Source organism: Felis catus, chromosome B4, assembly GCF_018350175.1.
Source record: "Felis catus isolate Fca126 chromosome B4, F.catus_Fca126_mat1.0, whole genome shotgun sequence".
NCBI lineage: Eukaryota > Metazoa > Chordata > Mammalia > Carnivora > Felidae > Felis > Felis catus.
Window position 1 is genome coordinate 23183194 of NC_058374.1, and position 24801 is coordinate 23207994.

The 24801-nt window shown below is 48.3% G+C and overlaps 1 protein-coding gene across 1 annotated transcript in view; it reads left to right on the forward strand.

Annotated features, from left to right (window-relative positions):
* The window catches only part of KIAA1217 (sickle tail protein homolog), a 302577-nt gene extending 283855 nt beyond the window's left edge, over positions 1-18722 (forward strand). The window contains 8 exon segments of the mRNA XM_023256446.2: positions 1301-1484; positions 5567-5727; positions 6444-6608; positions 10050-10169; positions 13895-13972; positions 16199-16321; positions 17034-17457; positions 17460-18722. Of these exon segments, the coding sequence (XP_023112214.2) occupies positions 1301-1484; positions 5567-5727; positions 6444-6608; positions 10050-10169; positions 13895-13972; positions 16199-16321; positions 17034-17457; positions 17460-17533 (1329 nt within the window). The 3' untranslated portion in view covers positions 17534-18722.
* The last annotated feature ends 6079 nt before the right edge of the window (positions 18723-24801 follow it).

Genomic DNA, 24801 nt, shown 5'->3' on the forward strand with positions numbered 1-24801 from the left:
ATGTGATTGCCTGACGGTGATTCTGTCCCATCGTGCCCTGCAGGGCAGGGGCGAAAACCGAACAACACGTTTCCTCCTGAGAGTGAGCGGAATCTGCCACTTCCTGCATCTCTGTATGGAAACCGTGTCAGTGGGACGACCCATCTATTTAACAAACGTCTCTTGAGAACCCACTGGGCGTGGCCATCGTGGCCGCGTGTGTATTCTCAGTTTCGACTCACGAGTCGTCTCTGAAAATGCCCCGATCTGCGGTAAGGAGGCCTGGGCCTCGCCGCCCGCTCCACTGCTGCTGCGTAAGGTGAGCTTCCTTCACGGACCGTATCCCCGAGCCCTGCTGTGCACCAGCCCCCAGAGGCTCTGAGGCAGGCAGGGAACAGAAGGGACAGAGTCCGTGCCTTCAAGAAACAGGCCTGCTTGTAGGGAGAGGCCGAGAACCAGCATATGCCAGATGGTCATAAAATGCTAGGAAGAAACAATGAAGGGAGGGGGGTGGTAAGGGGTGGCGGTGGAGGCTTGTTTACGTAGCATGGATCTTGGACACATCCTTTGCCTCACTGGGCCTCGGCGCTCTCACGTGTGAAGTGTGTTGGTGAAGTGATCTCCTCGGTCTTTTCCAGTTCTTACGTGTTGGGGTTCTGGTAACCCTGGTGCCATTTCCCCTCTGCCCTCCTGGAAGGATTACTGTGCCACCTCGAAATCACAGGAAAATGTTCCTTTAAAAAAAATGTACAGGCATTTAAAAATGCATGTCATGTAATTCTCCCTATTGGGAGAACTTGATGGAACTTCGAGGGTGTCCAGATAAACCCCATTTTACACGTAAGAAAGTTTGACCCGGAGGCCATATAGCAGTTCTTAGCCACGGGACTGTGAGGTAGGATTCTTTGTTCCTGGTGAGTGTTTTTGGGCTTAGCTTCTGTTTGTCTGCACATCTCCTCCGCAGTGAAAACTCAGTTTCGAGAACAAAAACTTGGCGATGGGATACATACTTTTGAAAGCATATCCCTGTGTCCTTTTATTAGTATTGGTTGAAAGTAGCAGTAAGTGCTCAGTAATAATGGAAAGAATGCATTTGGGTTTCTGAGCTTGCTTCTGTGTGAGTGAAGACCACTTGGGCTTACACAGCAGAGAGCACAGGGGCACGTTTGTCTGATGTGCAAAAATGTCCCTCAGTGCGGAAACCGGAGCATTATTTTATCCACATTTAACCTGTGTTATGCTCTCCGCCACCCCGACACGAAATCTCTAATTAGCTTTCCCTCTGGTTTTTAAACCTTCTTCACTTGTTCTTTGCCTTCAGAAAGCAGAGAGGAAATGGGAAGAGAAAAGGCAAAATCTGGACCACTATAACGGGAAAGAGTTTGAGAAGCTACTAGAAGAAGCTCAGGCCAACATCATGAGGTCAATTCCAAACCTGGAGATGCCACCAGCCTTGGGCCCACAACCAAAGGGCGATGCTCCGGTAGACAAGCTAGAACTTTCAGGTGAGGTGCTCACAGGGCTATGCGGGCTGGCTACCCTCGGGTCAGGGCAGTGCTGCCCACGTAAGCACGTGCTGGCCAGCAGCACCAATCTCTCACGTCTTAAGACTCTTATAAATTGGAGCAAATCCTCAGGTATCACTACATTCTCACTACTGCCTCTTAACTATAACCGTAGCCGGGAAACGATGTTCTACTTGAGGATACTAGAACAATGCCCGGTAAGGTAAAATTTAGATTCCCGGCTTCCACATTTCCTGTGAATTTATGACACTTCACAGCACCAGCTGGGAGAATAAGAGGGCCGCATTTAGAGTAAGAGCTTTTCATATGCTGCAGGAAGAAAATGCCAGCCTTTATGAGGTCCCGAGGGGACATTAGATCATGAGGCGAAATTGCATTTTTTAAATCAAAATTATTAGATGGTATATTGAACTAACTAAACTATGGAAGTTAAGCCTCAATGTGTCCCTAAGAACATAAAATAACCGTTAGAAAACTCAGCCTCCTAAATCTCCGACCAACAAGCCTCACGCCTTACTCTGATCTTAAAGTTGCGAACAGAGACACCATTCTACCTGCAGCCCAGTGTCTCAGAGCCACAGTCGATGGTGCCTCCTCCAGTAGCTAAAATTAATTTGGAAAGGAATCGCCATCTTGACTTGCATGCACGTCCAGGAACATGAGCGTAGATACAGTTTGTAACCACTGTAACCCTGTCTCACTGTTCTCCTTCCCCAAAGCTGCTCTAAAATTCCCCTCACTGAAACTGCCCCCATCAGCCTGTGTGTGCCAAGTTTTTCACCCCTTTTCCCCACCTGCCCAGCTGGGTGAGGCCTGTTTAGGGACCAGAAGGGTCAGGCAGCAAGTACCTTAGGAGGAAGGGGCCTGGGAGGGGCAGCCCTGTTCTCACAAAGATGGCTTCTCTCCCAGAGTCCCCGTGAGGAATTTCTCATGGGTAAAAGTCTACACCATTACGTTTCCATCTGGCCTAATTTGGCTCTCCTTATTATTACTTTTGTCAGGTAGTCCTTTGATGTTTTATAATCACAAATAAGTTATAAAAAATAGTTATAAATCATGATTGTTCTTTCTCATGATTGCACTTGTTATCTTACCACATCTGGGCTTTTTATTCCTTCAGATTAAAAAAAATTTGTATAAAGTGGGGTGCCTGGGTGGCTCAATCAGTTAAGCGTCTGACTTCAGCTCAGGTCACGATCTCTCGGTTCATGAGTTCGAGCCCCGTGTCGGGCTCTGTGCTGACAGCTCGGAGCCTGGAGCCTGCTTCGGATTCTGTGTCTCCCTCTCTCTCTGCCCCTCTCCCGTTCATGCTCTGTCTCCCTCTTTCTCAAAAATAAACAAACATTTAAAACCAAAGAAATAATTTGCATAAAGTATTTTTTAAAAATTACTCCCCAGGGGCGCCTGGGTGGCGCAGTCGGTTGGGCGTCCGACTTCAGCCAGGTCACGATCTCGCGGTCCGTGAGTTCGAGCCCCGTGTCGGGCTCTGGGCTGATGGCTCAGAGCCTGGAGCCTGTTTCCGATTCTGTGTCTCCCTCTCTCTCTGCCCCTCCCCCGTTCATGCTCTGTCTCTCTTTGTCCCAAAAAAATAAATAAACGTTGAAAAAAAAAAATTACTCCCCAAAGTATTTTTGCTCAATTAAACGTGTTATGTTATGTTATGTTATGTTATGTTATGTTATGTTATGTTATGTTATAAGTAAACTCTATACCCAGCATGGGACTTGAACTCACAACCCTGAGATCAAGAGTCACATGCTCCACCAGCTGAGTTTGTTCTGTTCTGTTCTGTTTTGTTTTGTCTTAACACATGGCCTGATTTCAGAGAGAGTCTGCTAATGTACTGGCCACCAGAAATGCATAAGGATACAATCTGTTACCTGCAAACGTTGGTTTCTATCATTTTTACTTATTTGGCATGGATGTCACTGCTTTTACTGATTTTTGTTTACTAATGAGGTGAAATTCTACGCTTAGGGTTTTTAAAAGCTGTTTGTATTTCCTCTTGTATAAATTGTCTGACTACTTAGAAAATGTAGCTCCTAAAAAGATCAGTGGCAAATTTTAGAGATGGTAGCCTCAGTCAGTGTTAAAGAAAAATTATTCACGGAGATATTTGTTAAAAAGAGCAAGCAAGACTTTATTCAAGACCACGGCAGCAGGGGAGAGAAACTGAACCCAGCTCTGAATACAGTACATCAAGGGTAGGGAGAGTCTCGCTAAAAGGCAGGCCAAGGGCCTGGATGTGCAGAGGGAGCGAAGAACCAGCTCAGATGTCAAGAATGGGGGATTCTTGCTAAACGGACTTCACGGAATTCTTTGCTAAAACTGGGCTGAGCAGACAGAGCAAGGGCAAGGCTTAGCGGAGAGGAGAGCTCGGAGGAGCCTGACCAAAGCCGGGCAAAGAGGCAGTCATGGTCATGACCCAGGAGAGGAGACCTGGGCCCACTTCCAGGGCCCGTCAGCCTGTGCCAGTCCCTGGGGGGACCCACAAAGCTGATGAGGCTGTCCCCCGGCCAGGCCGCTGGCTCAGGAACCAGCCAGGTGGCCCACTGCTGCTGGGGCCTCGTCACCCAGCACTCTCCTGCAGGAGACCAGAACTGTCGGCTACACGTAACCACTGGCCTTTCACCCTGATGAGCACCCACACCCTTACTACAGCTTTAAGTAGAAACTTCTCAAGCGTGTCCCTCAAACAGCTCTGACTAGGTTGCTCAGAAAGGACAAACGTATTCCTGAGAGGGCAGGCCGTGTTCCTAGAGAGAGCTGGGGCAAAGCGCAGTTGGAAGGTCCAACCCCGAGTTTCTGCTTCTGCTGCTTTAGTGCGCACCTGGGTTCAGGCTGGCAAAAGGCCGAGGTGAGGAATGATGATAAAGGACAGAAATGAGGAGGTTTGAATTTGGTTAAGTGCCTTTTCTGGACATTTTTCTGGAGAAAGCTAAGTAGATATCTGTATTTCCTAACCTTTGGTGTCAATGCCAACTTCTCCTTTCATTAGCAGAGAACCCTTTGCAACCACATAACCAGGACCAAAAGTCCATTTTGTCCCTGACTTTTTTCTGTTCATCTGCCTTGCATTTCCCTCCTGGCCCTTCATCGGCCAGATTCTATTCTAACATCCCCTGCACAAACTCCTCCTGCTAATAACACCGTCTCTCACGTCCTTCCTTTAGCAGCCATGCAAGGGGCTCTGGATTTGTCTCTAAGCTCTAATATTTCATCTCTCCAAGGAATACCCAGAAGTTTTACTTAATGACAATAGCTCTTGGGGCACCTGGATGGCTCAGTCGGTTGAACATCTGACTCTTTTTTTTTTTTTTAATGTTTATTTTTGAGAGAGAATGAGAGAGTGAGCAGGGGAAGGGCAGAGAGAGAGGAGGGCAGAGGATCTGAAGTGGGCTTTGCACTGACAGCGGAGAGCCTGAGGCGGGGCTCGAACTCACCAACTGTGTGATCATGACATGAGCCGCAATCGGACGCTTAACCATCTGAGCCACTCAGGAGCCCTGAGCATCTGACTCTTAATCTCAGCTCAGGTCTTGATCTCAGGGCCCTGAGTTAAAGCCCTATGTTGGGCTCCACACTGGGCATGAAGCCTACTTAAAATATATATACATATGTATATATGCTACACACACACACACACACACACACATATATATATATATATATATACACACACATATATATATATATGCACATATTTTTTTAATAATGATAGCTCATACTTGCATTGCATTTACAGTAAGTCACTAAGCACTGTTCTAAATGCTTCGTGTATATTAAGGTATTTAATCTCCACAGCATCCCAGTGGAGAGGATTATTATGATACCCATTTAATAGATGACACAACTGAGGCAGAGAGAAGTTAATTAACTTGTGCAGGGTCTTTTTGGGATTTCAAGTCAGTTGTGCTATAGGGTCTATGCCTTTAATCCTGTCACTATGGAGAGAACAGAGAGATGTTTACATCAGATTGCGTCAAGTTTATAGAAATACACTGTTCTGGAAGTTCTCTTGCAAAGAGGTTATTTTGCAATGGCACACTGTTTTCCAGAAGACTCTCCAAATTCAGAACAAGACTTGGACAAGCTGGGGGGTAAGTCCCCACCTCCTCCTCCCCCACCCCCTCGGCGGAGCTACCTGCCAGGATCAGGGCTCACCACCACGAGGTCCGGCGATGTGGTCTACACCAGCAGGAAGGAGAACATCACCGCTAAGGTCTGATGGGTTCAGCTCTGGTGAACTGGTCTCTGAGTTCAAATGATACCCTTAGACAAGGTTCTGTCTGTTCTCATGTAGAACACAGAAAGTAGTAAGGCAGAGGAGAGAATTGATTAAGCTACATCACAGGAAGCCCCACAGATGGGAAAATGTCAGCCAGTGTTATTGGACTAGACTCAGCACCACCTGCTCTATCCTTACTTGACTTGTAGCTGCAACAATGTAAAATGCAAATCACAAGCTACTTCTCCAGCAAGGGCCTCATAAGATTGAAAATGGAGTAGAAGGGGACGCAAAGGAAAGTCCACCTTACAAAAGCTAAGTGAGACTAGCTAACACGGTTGTAAGAGTCTGTACAGAAAGGTGTTCAGTGGGCTTTAGCTGGCACTTAACTTGGCAAGTTTGGTCTTTTGTGTTCAATGTAAAATACAATTTCCAAGGAGATGTAGTACGGGCAGGCCTTTCTTAAAGGCACCAAATGTTGAGTAGTTATAACTTTATTTAAAATCTTCAACCCATTCACCAAAATGGCAGCTTGTACCAAAAAAAACCAAACTAAAAGCAAGGGATATTAATAGTCTTTCGACTCGATTTGAAGAGGTAGGAAGCCAACATGCCAGGCAGTAAGGGAACGTGTGTTGCTGTAATCTGTGCTTCTTTTTGCCAGCCCCTAGTGGCGTTGAGCTAATATCTGTGATTTGAATCTTCCACAGGCAAGCAGTGAAGATGCTGGACCAAGCCCCCAGGCTAGAGCCACAAAGTGTCCGACCGAGGAGCTGGCTTCCACCTGGACCCCATCCCCACCGCCAGTCGCCACCTCGTCCTCAAAGGACGAGGAGGAAGAAGAAGAAGGAGACAAAATAATGGCGGAACTCCAGGTATGTGGATGAGGTAACTGGTTGTGGCTCCTTGCCTTCCTACCTAGGCCGCTCTGCCTACGTCTCTCACAGATCCATTAGCTAGAGAGGGCTGGCAAGGAGCCTTTGGACCTAGGCCTCGTAAGCAGCATCTTCTGGCCTTGGCCTCCACTTTTCCAAGATGGCGCTGAACTACCCTCAGGGTACTTCATGACGTGTGTAAGGAATGACTGTTTCACAAAACAACTCAGGAAGTTTATACGGGAAGTGAATTGCGAGTTTTCCTAGCTCCGGCCAAGAGGATTTACTTTCCTTGCTTTTAATAGTCCATTCATTTCAAAAGCAATTCAGACAGGGATCCGAAATATCAGCCATTGTCTTGTCTTCGTAAGGACTGATTAAGGCCTCCTTCACGTGGGTCTCATAAAAACTTTGGTTTTAATACTTAGAATGGCTGCCCTTAGGTCTTCTGTCCTTCATACCAAGTTCCCATTCGGTGTCAGCATCATCTTTTCAAATATGCAGAAAAACGGAACGATTTCATTTCCCATTTTCTTTGCCCTGTTTGCGAAATGATTATTTATTAGTTTTAGATTTTTTTTTTTATTTTTTTTTTTCAACGTTTATTTATTTTTGGGACAGAGAGAGACAGAGCATGAACAGGGGAGGGGCAGAGAGAGAGGGAGACACAGAATCGGAAACAGGCTCCAGGCTCCGAGCCATCAGCCCAGAGCCTGACGCGGGGCTCGAACTCACAGACCGCGAGATCGTGACCTGGCTGAAGTCGGACGCTTAACCGACTGCGCCACCCAGGCGCCCCAAGATTTTTATTTTTTAATTAATTGACACAGTCCATTCTTAGGATTAAGGATGGGGTACAGAAACTGTACTCAAAGTTTACCCCACATTCAAATCATGGATGTGAACCTACCCTGGGTGTATGTTCTAAGAACTTTTCTAATCAGAGGCATGCACAATTCCCAGACCAAAGTCTGTTCAGAGAGTATTTCATTTTGACCCATACCCACTGTAGCATTTTTTCCCCTCTCTGGATGGTCAGATCACATGGTCAGATCACACACTTAGGGCTCCAAAATACGTTGCCTCTTCACCAGTGCACGCACCATGGGTCTGCATTCTTCACGTGGAGTAAGGAGAACTTTTAAGCCATGTTATTTCTACCACGGCTGTTCCACTCTGCTTTCCGTGGTTATAACTACCAAAATTGGGCTGTTTGGATTTACAGGGCTGCTGGTTGATTTGTCACAGGGCTGAGCCCTTCTGAGCTTCTCTCAGACTGGCCTAGGACATCCCCTCCACCAATCAGATCGGTGACAGATTTTTAGGACGTTTAAAGAATGTCATACATAGGAACCATAGATGTATACGGTTAGCGATGCACGAAACAGTTGAGAGGGTGGAGGCGTCCGTCGCTCAGTGATCCAGGGAGGACCCTCTGGCTAATGACACTGGCATGGCCGGGCTGCTTGTCGTCGGGAGATTGGTGCTCGTCCTGAGATGTGTAGGCAGATTCTGGGACCGTTCGTTGTAGCCTCTGCCCCAAAGCGTGGTTTAAATTGATCGTGGCCCAGTTTGGTTCAAATGGATGACGAAGAACTAGATAATTTTACATCTGGGCAAGGTGAACAGTCACTCCTAATCCAAGAAGTAGAAACTTTTAGGCTCATGGATAATCCTGCACTAGCCCCCAAAGAGAAGTCATTTACTTGTTCCAGCTGCGCTTTAGAGCTCATCACTTGGGAATATTTCCCACCACTGACATCTAAATATCTCTGATGGTTTCTTTGAAAGTTTTCAAAGCCTGGAGTATGCGCTTTCTTGTTGTGTTATTGGGGGTTAGGTAATACTGGTGAATCAAGTGCTCTAAGCCTGACTTAACCAAAGCCAAGAGCCCTCCTTCTGGGGTAGGGACCCTACCCGCTGCATCAGAAGGTCAGCCGCGCACTTGGGCTCCGCACTTAGACGCTCCCGAGGCGGGACCAGGAGCAGATGTGGCCTCCTGAGTGTGACTGTGGAACAGTTTCCTGCTGTGTGTTACCAGGCGTCAGAAAAAACCAGAGGCTCCAAAGTCCAGGGTCTGACAGCCCAGCGGAGATGGCAGGTGGCCTCAATGGGCATCTCCAGGGCCCTCTAGGACTGGGGTGTCTGAGAGACCGCAAGGGGGGAGCCAGCACACCGGCTTCAGGAAGAAGGAACAAGCAGAGAAACAGAAGAGCAGGCCGGGGAAGGTCCCAGGCATCGGCTCAAGTCATGTTTTAGGACCCGTGCTGAAACAGTCAACTTGGCACGGGCCTGGGATATTCTTTCTGCCCACGGAGGTATTTCCAAAGGACCATATTTGACAGTAAGAAAATATTGAGGCAGTTATTTGGGATTTTTCATCGAAATAGCTGATCTTTAATCCTGACTGCAAGTTTCAATTATTTGGGGGAGTTTAAAAAAAAAAAAAAAGGCCTGTGAATTAATTCTGAATTAATTATTCTCTGTGTGAGGCCTGGGTAACAAAAAAATTTTTTTTAACTAGGTGACATGTAGTTGAATTGAGAGCCACTGATTTCAAGAAGCTTGGGTGCTGGGTTCTTCATCTTTCCTGCTTTCGTGACCGTGTTGTCACTCCCTCTCTGCCCCGCAGACACAGCCTGTGCTTTCTGTTTGTCTGAGGACTGGCCTCCCTCACCCACTGTTCACCCAAACTGGGGTGGACTCCTAGAACTGAAATTGATAGTTTTCTAGGACAGATCTAGAAGCTCAGGCAGAAAGGAGGCAGCTCAGAACCCCATGGGCACTCAGGAGCATCACTTTATTCTAAATGCACCTCAGAGCACCTTAGAATGTGGGAGTACCTGTTACTATGTTACTACTGTATTTTTTTGTTGTTGTTTGAAGTTTATTTTGCACGAGAGAGTAGTGTAAGCAGGGGAGAAGGGCAGAGAGAGAGAGAGAGAGAGAGAGAGAGAGAGAGAAAGAGAATCCCAATCGGGCTCTGCGCACTTTGGACGAGAGAGTAGTGCAAGCAGGGGAGGGGCAGAGAGAGAGGGGGAGGGAGAGAGGATCCCAAGCAGGCTCCACGCTTCCAGCGCTGAGCCCAGTGCGGGGCTCAGTCCCACAAACTGTGAGATCCAGACCTGAGCTGAGATCAAGAATCAGTCGCTCAACCGACCGAGGCACCCAGACATGGGCATGCGTTCCAAGGGTTCTGTCCATTTATCACGCCGTGGCACAGCCAGACGTGAGGAAGCCTCTGCCTCTGGCTCAGAGCTCAGCTTTGCTGCTCTGAGGCCAAATGCCAAACCAGGTTTCGTGGCGCCGCCTCCCCGTCCCTGGTGTGACCGCCCGGCAGGACTAGGCTGGGGTCTCCACGCCTCCAGACTCCCTGTCTGTTCCCTCCTCCCTCCTCACTACGCCGGCATCCCTGTTAACCTCAGTATTTTAATCCCTTAGGCATTCCAGAAGTGTTCCTTTATGGATGTAAATTCAAACAGTCACGCTGAGCAGTCCCGGGCTGACAGTCACGTTAAAGACACTAGGCCGGGGGCCACAGTCCCACCCAAGGAGAAGAAGGTAACGTGGCAGTTACACATTTGCCACACAGTCGAATGGTCCTTCTATCCTTGCTCTGACACTAACACCGCTCCTGCGTTTGTCCTTCCTTCTGTGCCCTCTTTTTCCCTCTCACCTGTTTTGTTTTGTTTTTTTTAAACTAACGGAGACACAGCCTTAGGTTTAATCAGAGATACCTGGTTCGGGTTCCCAGCGTGCACTGGTGCTCCTGTAATAGTCTATGCAGAACTTGGGCATTATCTTCCCAAACTAAAGAGTATCCCCCTTGCAAGATTTTCTAGAACTCTAGAAGTAAATGGAAACATCAGTCAAGTATGTAGCACTTTTTCTAATTCTTAACGTGTCTTCTAGATCCCACACGCCTGTGTCAGAAGTAGCTGCAAGCCTTAGAGTGTAGGGAAAAAACACACCGCAGAGCTATATGCTCATCATCCCTGGGTGTGTCCTCGTAGAAACGACGCATATGTGTTTGCACACGTGTTCAGGAACGCCAGACAGAATTTGCGTTAAGTAGGACAAATTCTCAAGCTATACCTTGCAAGACAATTAGTTCGGTGTAAGCTCGGTGCTCATACACATTGTGGCGTTCTAATGGCTTCAGGACAGCTGTCCGGGCTCTAAAACAAAGTTCACCGTCATTACGTAAGTACTTTAGGGAAAGGACATTAGCCTGAATGTGTGAGCTTCAACTTTCTGAGTTGGCTCTAGAGCTTTTAGGATTCTTGGGCATAAAGCCATCTTATCTGAATGAATTTCAGGATTAAAAGCTTATCGTGACCCACTCCGGTCCTAGCACTTTACTCGAGGACTAGGTTCAAGCTTCCCCTAAATAAAGTCAAACAAATCAGCCATAGTGTAGCCTAATAGCTACTCCCGGTGGGCACCTCAGTCCCCGTGAAAGAAGCCTCAGTGAGGGAGATGAAGGATCACGAATCAGAGGGCTATTCTAGCATAATCCTTCAAGAGATGCGGTCCTGGGGCTGACAGCCCCCGGCCGTGAGGCCCTGACAAAGAGACCGGCCTCCTCCTCCCTGCCTCACAACCATCCCAGGGCCTCCTGCAAACTAGGTCTGCCGAGGTGGGGGGGGGGGGGGGGGTTGGGGACATCTCCGTGCAGCAGGAGAGGTTATGAGATTATTGCTGTTAAATCTTTCTCATGAAGAGAATCTCCTGTTACTTTCAAGTGAACCCATGACATCCTATTTGAAATATACTCCTCTTTCAGTCTGTGGGATTGCCCTACAGTGGCCCTAAGTAAAACCACCTCATGAAAGGCCCTGGCATATCCTGAGTCACAGGGCATACCTGGGCCGATGTCTGTCTGAAACACTGGGAACTGGGAACTTCCGAAAGATCCCTCTAGAGATCATCGTTGTCTCGTAGAACTTTGCTGATTGGCTGAAAAGTTGCATAAGATTTCTCGCCTTGCAATTAGAAAGCCATAGCCTTTAGATACCCTTCACCTCAATCAGGAGTCCGTCGGATAATAGGCCAAGTCTGTAGTGAGAGCCGTATAGGCACTTAAGAGCTTGTTTTAGATACTTCTACGCAGCAGATTGACCTGTCTCATAATAACCATGAGTATCAGACTTCTCCCCACATTTTTGTCAGCACTCCTCCTGGGCTATTCATCTACTCTTCTATAAATCAAGTATTTCTTTAAAATTTTCTCCTTATCATCATGAGGTGCCAGCCTAGTGCTTCCCTTGTGTACAATTTTCCTATAACTGTGTCTCTGATTTTGCTTGATTGCCATATGCATTTAGAGCCTGCTACACAGTTTTCTGAACAATCCAAACCTCAGGACCTACTTATAAACAGACATTAAGAGGTTTAACCACATTTTACGCAGTCTTGACCCTCTAAGACTACCTCTGAGATATCATTGTGAGATGACATGACAATTGTGACCGAGCTACCCTGGATACAGTTAATGCACTTGTTGTGATAATTTCGTTCTTTTTTTCTAGCCCAGTAACAAAAGTAACAGGTCATGTGAAACCTACCCTTGACATCTTTACCTTAGTGGCTTTCATCGGAGTATTCCTGCTACCACACCCCTTTTAAAATACGTGTGTCTCTGGGTGACATTTGAAATACTTAGCAGTGGGTATGGCATGGGCCCTGACCAGTCAGACAGATGCCAGCGCTGACCCCAGGCACTGGGCCAGAAGAACGTCAGCTGTGCACATGTCGTGTCTAGATTACATGTCGACTCCTTCTCCAATTCAGGGGTAAATTCTCACTCAAGTCCTAGCATGCTCTGCTGCCTCCGTGTTTGGGGTTGAAACCTTAGTCCGAAACCTCTCTTGCTTTTCTTCTTAAACCTTTTATTGGATGTGTGAGTTGTTTAATGATCCAAATTTAAAATCCCACAAAAGACCTCATGTTGTTCGTCTGCACCGGCCGAATTGTTGCACTGGTTTGGGGCCTTACCGGGAGGAGGGGAGGTTTAACAGGAGGTATGCGGTGGCTAATGCACCTTGTATCCCGTACGATGTTTCCATGTGATTAATACTGACTTTGGTGTTTGTGTGTTATTCCTTGAATGTGTATGGACATCCTTTCCATTTGTAACAGGGCGGTGGGGTTGCTGTGGGTTGACTTGGGCGGGGCCCGGTTTGTTATGTTGTCATTGCTTTAGCCAGACAACCTTCTCGGGATTGTGTCCCTTCCCCCTGTAACCACCTCTTCCTTTCGGGCTTGGGCAGCAAGAAGAAAGGGCAGCAGTGCCTTGGAAGCGACAAGGCACAGCTAGTGTTAGTGTCGTGGCAGAGCCCAAGGGAGCTGATACACACGGGCCAGACAAGGCCACACTTCCCGGTGAAGCACTGTCCGGACCTGAGCCTCACTGCTGGGTCCTCACATCCTGAAACTCGGTGACACCCGCAGAAATGGACCTTCGCTCTGTATCTGAGAATACAGAGACTAGAAGCTGACTTACGATGTCAAAGTCACCGCTGTAGTCTCCAATATCTGCTTTGGAGGTGTTTCGAGGGTATTTTGGCAGCATTATCATTCTGAATTTGGATTTGACCGCCTTGGGTATTATTAGGTTGAAGGTTATTGTGACACTTGACTTGGCCAAGTCCAAGTGCAAACTGCAAATACACTGTCAGTCTGTCATTTGACCAGGGAAAAATAAGGTTTTCGTTTCATCTCCAAGTACTACACCCAAGTGGGGCAGAGTCCTTATGGGACAGTTTCCAGAAAAGCAGCAGAGATAGTACCGAAATAACTAGCTGGAAGGTTCTGGTCTAGTTCCCCAGTCTATACACAAGAAAACGGAGGCCCAGGAAAGTGAAGGTGACACAGTTAAGGGGCAGAGCTGGATTAGAACCAAAAAGCTTCTGCCTGCCGAGATACTGTGCTTTCTACTGTGCTACACCTCCCTTCCCGTTTTCGATTCTGCTAAGCTCACAATCAGATGCTGGAGAGAGAACGTGTGGATACAGAATCGATCCTTTTATTCTCTCAACTGCTCCCTCACCAATTTTGCAAATCCCTAAACTATTCTGCTAATTGAGATTTTCGTCTCGTGCGAACACAGGGCGTGTTTGGAAGCTGGAGAACAACAAAGCCAGCCAAGGTAGAGCTGTCTAGGCTTTGGCAGATGTGCTTGGCCCACAGGTTCTGGAAGTGTGGTTAAAGGAACGATTTAGTTATAGTCCGCTTTGGGGGGGATGTGGTTTTGTGCAGTAACATGTCCTACACTATTCTACCAGAATTTGGAATTTTTCCATGAAGACGTTCGGAAATCTGATGTCGAATATGAAAACGGCCCCCAAATGGAATCCCGAAAGGTGAGTTTAGCAAATCTGCGTTCCGACGGATACCATGCAGATTCGTGGCCCCCTTTCGCAGATCCTGTTCTGATTAATGTGTGTGGTTTCCCTCCTCCACTTCCCTCTCAGGTTCCCACAGGGGCTCTCACACCCCTTGACCATCCTAAATGGGAAATAGCAATGGAGAATAGTGTTTCTGATGCATCAAGAACATCAGAGTATAAAACAGACATCCTAAAGAAGGAAAATTCCATATCCGGCAAACGTTTATTTAAAGACAGTAGAAACTATACCCAGAAAAATGTGTCTAAGGTCAATCCCAGTTACTCTGGCCTTTGTTCATTAGATGAAATAAACAAAGGACCTAAGAGCTCAGGACTGCAGTACCCTGTGCCTGACGCTGAGAATCAGAAGATGAATTATGGAAAGACGAAGGAGATGAGACTAGAAAGACAGGAAAACGCAGATAGGTGTGACCTTCCCTCTCCCGCTAGGTCAACTGAATTGAGCACGTGTGATGTCAGAACTCAAGATCAAGAGGTTCACGTGACAGAGTTCGGCCAGGTTGCTCTGAGACCCAAGGGGGCACGGCATGCTAGCGTGAACTCCAGCGAGGACGGAGAATCGACACCAAGTTCTCCCACTGAAGAAAATGCGACCACCGACAACATCGCCTTCATGATCACCAAAACTGCCGTCCAGGTGCTCTCCAGTGGGGAGGTCCGCGACATAGTGAGCCAAAAGGGGGAAGATGTACAGACGGTTAACATTGACGCCAAGAAAGAAGCAACGTCCCCACAAGAAGGAGCTGAAAACGAAGAGCCAGTCGTGTGCCTAGACAAGAAACCAGTTATCATCATTTTTGACGAGCCCATGGACATCCGGTCTGCATATAAGAGACTTTCAACCATATTCGAGGAATGCGACGAGGAATTAGAGAGGATGATGACAGAGGAAAAGATAGAGGAGGAGGAAGAGGAGGAAAACGGAGACCCTGTGCTCCAGAATAACACTTCCCAAAAGTTGCATGAGAAGGTTGCATCCGGCAGCCCCGGATCAGGGCAGCAGGCTGATGGTAAATTCCAGCCACGCTGCCTTTCACCGGAGGCTGAACCCCCAGGACGGGAAACGAGTAAGAACGAGCTGAGCAGGTTCAGCCACGCAGATTCTCCAAGTGCAGAAAGCAAGGGTGACGTGACGGATGACCAGTTTGAAAGCCCCAAGAAAAAGTTCAAATTCAAATTCCCTAAAAAGCAACTGGCTGCTCTCACTCAGGCAATTCGCACGGGAACCAAAACGGGGAAGAAGACGCTGCAGGTGGTGGTCTACGAGGAGGAGGAGGAGGACGGCACTTTGAAGCAGCACAAGGAAGCCAAACGATTTGAAATCACTAGGTCCCAACCTGAAGACGCCCCCAAAAGTATGCCTAGGAGACCAGAGCCGCCCAGTGCAGAGAACGCATCTGTGATTTCCAGAACTGACGAAATTAGAAAAAATACCTACAGGACGCTGGACAGCCTGGAGCAGACCATCAAACAGCTTGAAACCACAATCAGTGAAATGAGTCCAAGAGCCCTAGTGGACGCTTCATGCTCTTCCAACAGAGATTCTGTTGCAAGCTCAGCCCACATAGCCCAAGAGGCCTCTCCCCGCTCCCTGCTAGCTCTGGATGAAGCTCCCACTGCCCTAGAGCCCCCCTCGTCCGTACCTTCAGCCTCACGTAAGGTATCTTGGTCTGATGGAAAACGAAAAGACCCAGCTGCTTTCTTACATCTGCCATAATCACCATTAGCAACAGGTGTCTTGTGATTTACTTGCTTCCTTTCAGGTGGCTCATTGTGGTTTTATTTTTGTCTGTTCGCCACGATCCCTTTCTCTCACACTTTCTCCCTCACCTTCAAAACAACAACAACTAGGTGTCTAACAGCTAATTGATTCTCTTTTTACCTCTGTTGCTGATTGGTGTTGGGTGAACGCAGAGGACGCTGGGTCAGTCATGTGCTGTTGAAATGATTGCTCTGATACTCACATTAAAATCCGTTTGATCAGTAGTGGAGCAGATTCATTCTGTTTGATTCTTCAAATTAACCCCAGTGGTGTCTCCTGATGTCCGTCTCCTAGACCTGTCCTGCATGTAGGGCTGTGGCTTCTCACGTTGAGCTTCTGCACACGGTGGGAGAGCTTGCGTGACAGTCCGCTCACGAGCTTCTCCTTCTCTTCCCCTCCCGCTGCTCCTTCCCACAGGGCGCCACCGGGACCCCACAGACGAGCAGGATGCCGGTCCCCATGAGTTCCAAGAACAGACCCGGAAGCCTGGACAAGCCTGGCAAGCAGTCCAAACTGCAGGACCCCCGCCAATACCGTCAGGTAGTTTTACCTTAAACCCAATTTTGGATGGACACTGTTGCGTTTAAGAAGCAAGTCACTGACTTAGTTTATACCAAATATCATGTTTTCTTTGTAAGATATGGTTTACGTAGACACCCTGGATCTGGGGCATGAAGAAAGTCTAAAAACCTTCGTTAAACTTTTCACCACGCTTCTGCATGCTTGCAATAAAACATCTTTTACTTTGTGACTCCAAAGTTTAACTGTTAACACAAGGTGCCGGGCCCGTCGGCTTTTCTTTGGGTGAATGTAATGGTTCATCAGAACACCTCGGGAAACCGAGTCAGACCTGTCCTTGAGCTGCCCTGAAAGTCACCAGTACTAACGTATATGCTGACTGCATTGCATTAGAGGCACATTAACTGTCCGTCACGATGCCCCGCCCCACCCCAGTAAGCACCCAGACGCATGGCCGACCTAGCACCCGGGAACGGTAGCGGGATGGTGTGCCTCTTCTCACCTACGCCGTTCTTCCTTTCCTCCCGTTCTACACATCTCCGCTCTTGTACTTTGGGGGTCTCTCCCAGGTCCAGTGCAGCACAACAAGAACTTAGCTCAGGCCTTGAACTGGTTTGGTTTGATTTGGTTTCTTTTATTTAGTCATTCTCAGAAGGGCTGTGTTGCCAGACCCTGTGGTTTGATCGTGTTACCAGCTTTCTGACAAACTGTCTCCCGCCATCTTTATTTGCAGGCTAATGGAAGTGCTAAGAAAGCTGGTGGGGACTGTAAGCCTACTTTCCCCTCCTTACCTGCTTCTAAGATTCCAGCCCTTTCTCCCAGCTCTGGGAAAAGCAGTTCTCTGCCCTCTTCTAGTGGTGACAGCTCTAACTTGCCTATTCCACCTGCTACTAAACCACCGGTTACTTCTAACCCTCTCAGCCCCCAAACAGGACGATCTGCTCCCTCTGCCTCCCTCATCCCCTCTGTCTCTAATGGCTCCTTAAAGTTTCAGAGCCCCACTCATACAGGTAAAGGCCACCATCTCTCATTCTCACTGCAGACTCAAAACGGCCGAGCAGCCCCTTCCCCCTCCTCCTCCTCCTCCTCCCCGCCCTCCCCCGCCTCCCCCACTCCACTGAATCAAGGTGCCAAGAGCATCAGGACCATCCACACCCCGGCCTCACCAGCTACAAGGCACAGAACGGAAGTTCAAGCAAAGCCACCCCATCCACAGCCAAGGAAACCTCTTAAAGGGCAAATCCTGTTAGGTGAAAGTCGGAGTTACCTTTAAAAAACCACACAAAAAATGTTTTTCGACAGTCTTCCACAACTGTTTTCCCAAGCGAATGTAACATATTGCCGTACTGTTTGAGGCTTAATGCTAAGTATGTGCTAAATACTGGATTAATAGATGTCAGTGAAGCTTGTTTGTTTTCTTCGTTGCTATTGTAATTACATAGTGTTTACTGTCTATAGCCGATACCCGTCAAATGAAGTAAGCATGTGTTACGAAAAGAGTGGCTGGCAGGAGAGAAGGGTGTGTGAGAGACGGGGAGGAAAATGTACTCAGCATGTAAAACATGTATGATTCCAGAATTTTAGTATGTTTTGTACAAAAATATTTTTCATTACGGAGACTAGACGTGAAACCGAGAAATACACAAGCGTGACTATCTATACAAATTGTAAAACAGATACTATAATATTTCCTTTTATTTTGGTGTTATTTAGCTTTATTACAGATTTCTATTTTTGTCAGAACGTCATGGTTCCTTTCAAGATCTTTTTTGCCAAAAACATTTTGATACTATAGCATTGTACATTTGAAAGTAGCGTGCTAGACAAAAAGCCAGTGAACTTCTACACGAGCCGACACGAGGCATATGTAGAAGGCAGTTTATCAAACCTATTGCACTGCCGTGAGAATTATGTATAATAATTTGCAGCCCAAGCAAGCTAGTTTTCTTTGCTTTTCTTTCTTTCTTTCTTTCTTTCTTTCTTTCTTTCTTTCTTTCTCTTGTTTCTTTCTCTTAACATATTGGGATTCTCTAGTTGTTTCCTTTCCAGTATCTAAACCCTTCCTTTGTTTCCTGAGACCTGGTGACCCACACTCTTGCATTGTGGATTTTAAACATGTACACTTCTGTACGGTTCTGTAAACTGATCAACTTTTGTACATATATAAATAGACCTAATAAAAAAATACCGTATGTGGCAGCACAGAGTAGTTTTCGCACACCAAAGTTAATTTTTATGCATGCTTTAAAAATATATCTTGGGATGGGCAGAAATGGGGATACCCGTGCATTTTTAAAAAGCAACGAGTTTGCACAGATAGAGTGTTTTTGTAAATAAATGTATTTGTATAACACAGTCATGTAATATACAGAACGATAAGCAGAGGCTTTGCAAAACTCAATAAAGGGCTGCATGCTTATTATTTTTTGTACCTTGTCACTCGAACTGCTTCCTAGTCAAAGAACAAACATAACTATCACCAAGTTAAATGGTTTGGGTTTTGAGGACGTTATAAGTAACGTGTAACGGGACACGGACTGGCTTTCAGAAAGCCCTACTTATCTGATTCACGATGAGTTCCTGATCAATTCATTGCGAGTGCGGTGCCTTCTGTTGTAACCTGCTGACTCTCTCCTCTGTGGCTTTACCAAGGTTTGGCTAACAGAAAGCAAACCTGGGTCCAGAGTTTCCACCCTCGTTTACAAGAGGGGCTCTTCCTACCTTTTCTTTTTAAATTTCCAGTAGAAGTCAAGTAGAAATAAAGCGTCTTTATCACTATGATTTTTTTCGAGTTCTCAGTGTCAAAAAATATTGTTGGTGTAGAAAGACATACGCTAGCTAACATTACACTGTGGGTAACAGTCGGTGAAAATACCACCAGGAGTATGCATTCGACAAGAACAGTGTCAGGAAACTGCTTCATATTCTTTTTGGCCTCCAAAATATTTAACTTGGTTTGATGTAAAGGGAAAATGAGTATTACCTGAGCACCTGGTTGTCGGTGTCCATAAGCTTCAAGTTTACAGATCTGGGATGCCTTTATCAGATCTATGTTATAGGTCCACTCATTGTGTAAATTACATGTTAACATTATATGAATCACGTGTTTGGGGGAGGGCTCCGGAAAGTCTTCATCTTACAGCTTTTAGGTATAAAATGTTCCGACATTTCAGTCATGTCCTACAACAACTCAACAACTGCATTATGTTAAAATCCACAGGGTAGTGGCACCTGGGTGGCTCAGTCGGTTAAGCGACCGACGTCGGCCCAGGTCATGATCTCTCGGTCCGTGGGTTCGAGCCCCGCGTCGGGCTCTGTGCTGACAGCTCGGAGCCTGGAGCCTGTTTCAGATTCTGTGTCTCCCTGTCTCTGCCCCTCGCCCACTCATGCTCTGTCTCTCTCTCTCTGTCAAAAATAAATAAACATTAAAAAATAAATAAATAAAAGGTGATACATGCAGCATGATACCTGGCCCTTGATAGGCAACGGAGGGCAGTTATTGTTGATACGTTCACAGACACAAGGATCAAGGACTTGGCCACCAACGCTAGGCACTTCGACAAATGAAGCATTTGGCATAAGTCTGCCTCATGTGCTCCGCTGCCTTCTAGGTGGAGTGTGCCGAGCATAACTTGATCTTCTTGCCTTCAGGTCATCAGGATGAGCTTTTGTTTCCAGCTGGACGGCCACGAGCCCTGGCAGATCTGACGTTCTCTCCTCAAAAGGGCTCGTGCAATCACTTTATTATCTTTGGACATGATCTTCTCTGGAGCAGAGATCAATGCACAGGGGCCTGTGGTCCATGGTGCGTTTCCCCAACAACGTCACCTGGTTGCTTCTGCGAGACCACCTTTTGAGTTTTTGGTTGAAGCAGTCTTTCTTCCTCCGCTCCCCCTCCAAAGAAAATTTCTTGGTCGCTCTCAAATGCTTTTGCATCTTCAGAGCCATGGAGAGGGGAAGAAGCTACTTCAAATTGCAGAGGGGGGGCCCTCGGGAAGCGGTCTGGGGGACAGGCATGGCCAGAACTGCTCTGGGAGCCCAGCGGATGTGTCTGCTTCTCTTCACGGGTCTTGCCCTGGGTGCTCAGCTCAGGGATGGACACCAACTCCTCCCGCCATCTGAGGAGTCTGGGCAGGGTGATTTGGGGTGCACCTTCTCCTGACCCTGAAAATGCAACCTCACAAAAGGACCGGTCTTTAGTAGCCATGATTCTAGGGCCCTGGCTTTTCTCCTGTGCAAATTTCTTTGTTTTGCTTGGCTTTGGAAGGAGTTGCAGTCACGACGCCGAAAGAAAAGCAACCTCTATAACGCTGCAACACTATTAAAAGTTGTGTGTCATGCCAGAGAGGGCCACATGCCGTCACCTCTGTGAAAGGCCTCTCCTCTGGACTCCCGCAGTCTGACTTCTCCTTCTCCGCAACCAGATGGAAGCCTTTGGAAGAGCGGGACGAGTGTCCGGTTATCCGTGATAAAGACAACAACCGTAACCTTTGCTGAAGGTGCAACGAGTGTCTGGCTCTGTCTTAAGAATTTTCTATGTGTCGCATCTAATCTTCTCAACAGTCCTCTGAGGGAGGCTCCATCATCATTCTCCAGGCACAGAGGAGAACCCGAGACGTGCCCCTGCTTGTGCATCCAGCCCATGGCACCGACTTGACGGACGGTCGCACGAATCTGAGGAGCCCCTAGGGTTTATCTCGGAGAATATTTTTTTCAGACGCAACACTCTGTTGAGTGAAAAAAAAAATTTTTTTTTTGCATCTTTCCAAGAATGCCTAAAAGCTTATTTTTAAAGCAGAATCGGCCTGCAGGTGCAGATCGTTGTAAATAGGTTTTTCGCTCGCACGAATGTTGGGCGGGGCGTTACCAGGTCCTGCCGCGGGGGACAGTTCCTGGCAGCCCATCGCAGGACGCCTGGCGTCCCTGGCCCGCACCCGCACGATGCCAGCTTTGCCTCATCACGGTGACAGCTACAGAGCTCTCCACAAATACCTGCACTTGTCCCTAACGAGCAGAACCGCTTTGGCCGAGACGCACTGGCATAGAATACTGAACACACACTTCGTTGTTGGAAAAAGTCAGGGCCAACCTGGACGGCATAAGGATCCGGCCTCGCGAGCCCTTCTCCACAAGACAGCGTTAGGGGCCAAACCCAGAGCTCGGGCGCCTGAATGGCCTGCCATTTCTGGAACTTTTGCATGACACCCCTATCCATATCAGCATGTGTGCGCTCTCCATTCATGCCTGCAAGAGCAAGTAAGTGATTAAGGACAAAAGAAAACCAAGCTCTAAGCATTTGGTTTAAGGAGGAAAGAGACAGGGGCACTTCTGTGGCTCGGTGGGTTAAGCATCTGACTCTGGATTTCTGCTCAAGTCATGATCTCCTGGTTTGTGAGTTTCAGCCCAGAGTCAGGCTGTGTACTGACGGTGCAGAGCCTGCTTGGGATTCTCTCTCTCTCTCCCCCTCTCTCCTCTCCCAGTCGTGCACTATCTCTCAAAATAAACATTAAAAAAAAAAAAAAAAGGAAAGGGACAGGAAATCTTGAGCAGATGGGTGGGAACAGACTTCTCTCTTCTGTTGAAGCTCTGGGATTAGCAAGGTGCTGGATCATTTAGAACGAGGGCTCTCACCCACCACGGTCTCCTCTCTGACTAGGGACAGGATGGGGAAAACAGGGATGGCCAGTGGGATCCACCCTGGTGATGGAAGAACCCAAGGAAGCCGGATCTGGCATTTGGAATAAATGGGGACTCGTGGCCCAGATTCTCAAACTTGGCTGCACCTGTGATCACATGGGAACCCTTAAAGATGCAGAGGCCTGGGTCACACCCTCAGAGATTCTAAACGAGGGGGACAGAGGCTCCGCCCTTGCAGCAGATTGTCAGACCTTTCCAGGCGATTCTAATGGGAAGCCAGGGCTGGGAACCACAGTCTCGCACTAGGACAGCAGGGGCCCGGGAGTAATGAGAGGATGGGGTGTCTTTTTTTTTTCTTCTTATGTTTGTTTATTTTGAGAGAGAGAGGGAGAGGGAGAGCATGCACAGGAGGAGCAGAGAGAGGGAGAGAGAGAGAGAGTCCCAAGCGGGCTGTCCGCTGTTGGTCACTAACCGTGAGCTCATGACCTGAGCCGAGATCAAGAGCTGGACGCTTAACCAGCCACCCAGGAGCCCTGAAGATGGTGTATCTTAAAAACAAAAGGTGACTATTACCCCATGAGAGCGGATTCAGACTTGAAAAATATTTTATTTCTTTGTCAAGTTTTCCAACCGTTTTAAAAAACATAGTTGGAATGGAGGGACATTGTTTCTCCCTCCCAGCTGATAGTGTCGCCCCCCGGGGCATCTGAAGCTGTCCTTGTGTTTGGACTCTTCCGGTGCTGCCCCGGGGTCTCCCAACACTGGCTACATGTAGGGCTCATTGCGTTTGCAGGTAGCTAACAATTACAACACTCAAGTGCCTTTGGGGTTGGAGTAATTCAAGGATCTGACGTCTGACGCCAAGAAAGTACAGGTATAACCCCTCCCCCCACCCCATAGTTTCTGGAGAAGCCGGGCGTCCTCACGATGGTTCCCGGTAGTCGGTTACAACGAGACGTTGCAGGTGCCCTTTTACGCTTGTTACAGAGGTTCCACTGGCTGGTGAATACCAAGTTGAGATGTGTTTCAAATGGTGCATCTAGGTCTCTGTGTGAAATATGCGTGTGTAAAGCAAAAAAAGCAAAGTGCAGAAGCACTCCTTTTGTGGGGAGGGGCAGCAGAGAGGAGGGCAGCCCATGTAGATATGAAAACTATTCAGGTGATACGGGATCTGAGGATGGGGCAGAGAATCTAGAAGCCCACGGTGAGCAGAGGGGGACCAGGCGGGAGAAGCCTATCTCCGCCTTCACCCCTGTCCAGTAAGAAGGTCGGAGGGTGGTGGGGAGGCTCCCAGATTCGGGCTAGAAATGTTCGCAGAGCCTCTCCCCACCAAGAGCCCTCGGTCCATGCCTGATAGGTGACCCCAGTGCCTTTCCCCAGCTCCCAGAAGCGGGCCCTGTCTTGGGCGTCACCCCCCACGAGGATCCCTCCACCAAGCCCACCAGCTTCCGCTCCCACTGCGCTCTGAAATGGCTCCCTCGAGGGTCAGCCGTGCCTCCATGTTGCGACACCCAGTGCACCGTTTTCAGCCCCAGCTTTGGCTTTATTTAGAGGATTTACCTACAAATATTCCGCATGAAACGAATGAGATTGAGTCCCCTCTTCTATTGATAAAGGGCGGTAGGGACCAACCCCGCGCCCCGGCCAGCCAGCATACCTCTGCAGGGCAGAAGGAACACGGATGATCACAAACACTGGTGAGCGACAGACCTGTGGTTCTGTCCGGGGAAGGCATGACACGCTTCTCTGCAGCCGACTTCCTCAGTCACGCTCTGAGCTAGCCCTGGAACTGGTTGCATTGCAGCCCCTCAGGCTGATTAGACGGGAGATTCCAGACGGGTTAGAGGTACAAGATTCCTTAGACCTGGAAGGAAGGCAAGGCTCGTCTTCGACCCGCTCGGTCTCCTTTCTCGGGTGTCGTTCCCCACCTGATTTCGTGCTCGTTGTCCCACACGCGCCAGTGCCGGAGTCTGGGGCCTCGGCGCCTCTCGCCTCCACATTCCTGGTCTCCTCCAAGGCACAAAGGGCCTCCCAGGCACGGTCTCTGCTCAGAGGGCCCTGTCTACCTCCTGTACCTAGAGAAGTGGTTTTTGCCCCGACGTCTACAGTAAACCAGGCCAAGAGGGCATATTTTACTCACAGGAGAGAGTTCACTCGCCTGGAAATGGAGTCAGGGAAAGAAACTTTCAGGAATAAATAGATCATGGCACAGCGATTGCAATCTGATGCTCTTTGTTTCCACAGAGGAACAGAATCACACAGTGGAAGGGCTTTGTCAGGTCCCACACACCTTCCACACCCGGGAAAAAGAAGTTCTTTCACGGTGGAGGGGGGTGGGGGGACTCCAGAGGAAGAGGCCACGCCCTCCTTTGCCCTTCTGCCACTTCTAACATTCCTTAAAGGAGACACTCCAGGGTGAAGCAAGGCCTTCCCGCCCCACAGGGTCTGGCTGCTACCGTCCTCCATGTCAGCTCCAACCCCATCCCCATCACTCCCCTGTTCCTGCTTCCCTGCTGTCCGCTCTGCTGCTCGGACAAGCCTGAGCCATTAGTTCTCCTCTGCCTGGAATTTTCTCTCCAGGAAGCCTGGATCAGGGCCCCTGCTATGAACGCCTTCTCCTTAGCGTTTATGGGAGTCAGAGGTATATGGTAGTGTGAGCCGTCAGTGATAAGTACAAGAATTAGCGTCTGTACATATACACAGAAGGGCCCAGAGCAGGACCTGCCAAAACCCACGAAGGACCATGTTCTGTGGAGACACAGGCTGGTGGAGAGCGCACGCCAGGCTCATGCTGTTCCTTCCGTTCCGGTCGCCCAGAGCTAGGACGTGGTCTTAGGAAATTTCTGTTCACTTGCTGCCACCTG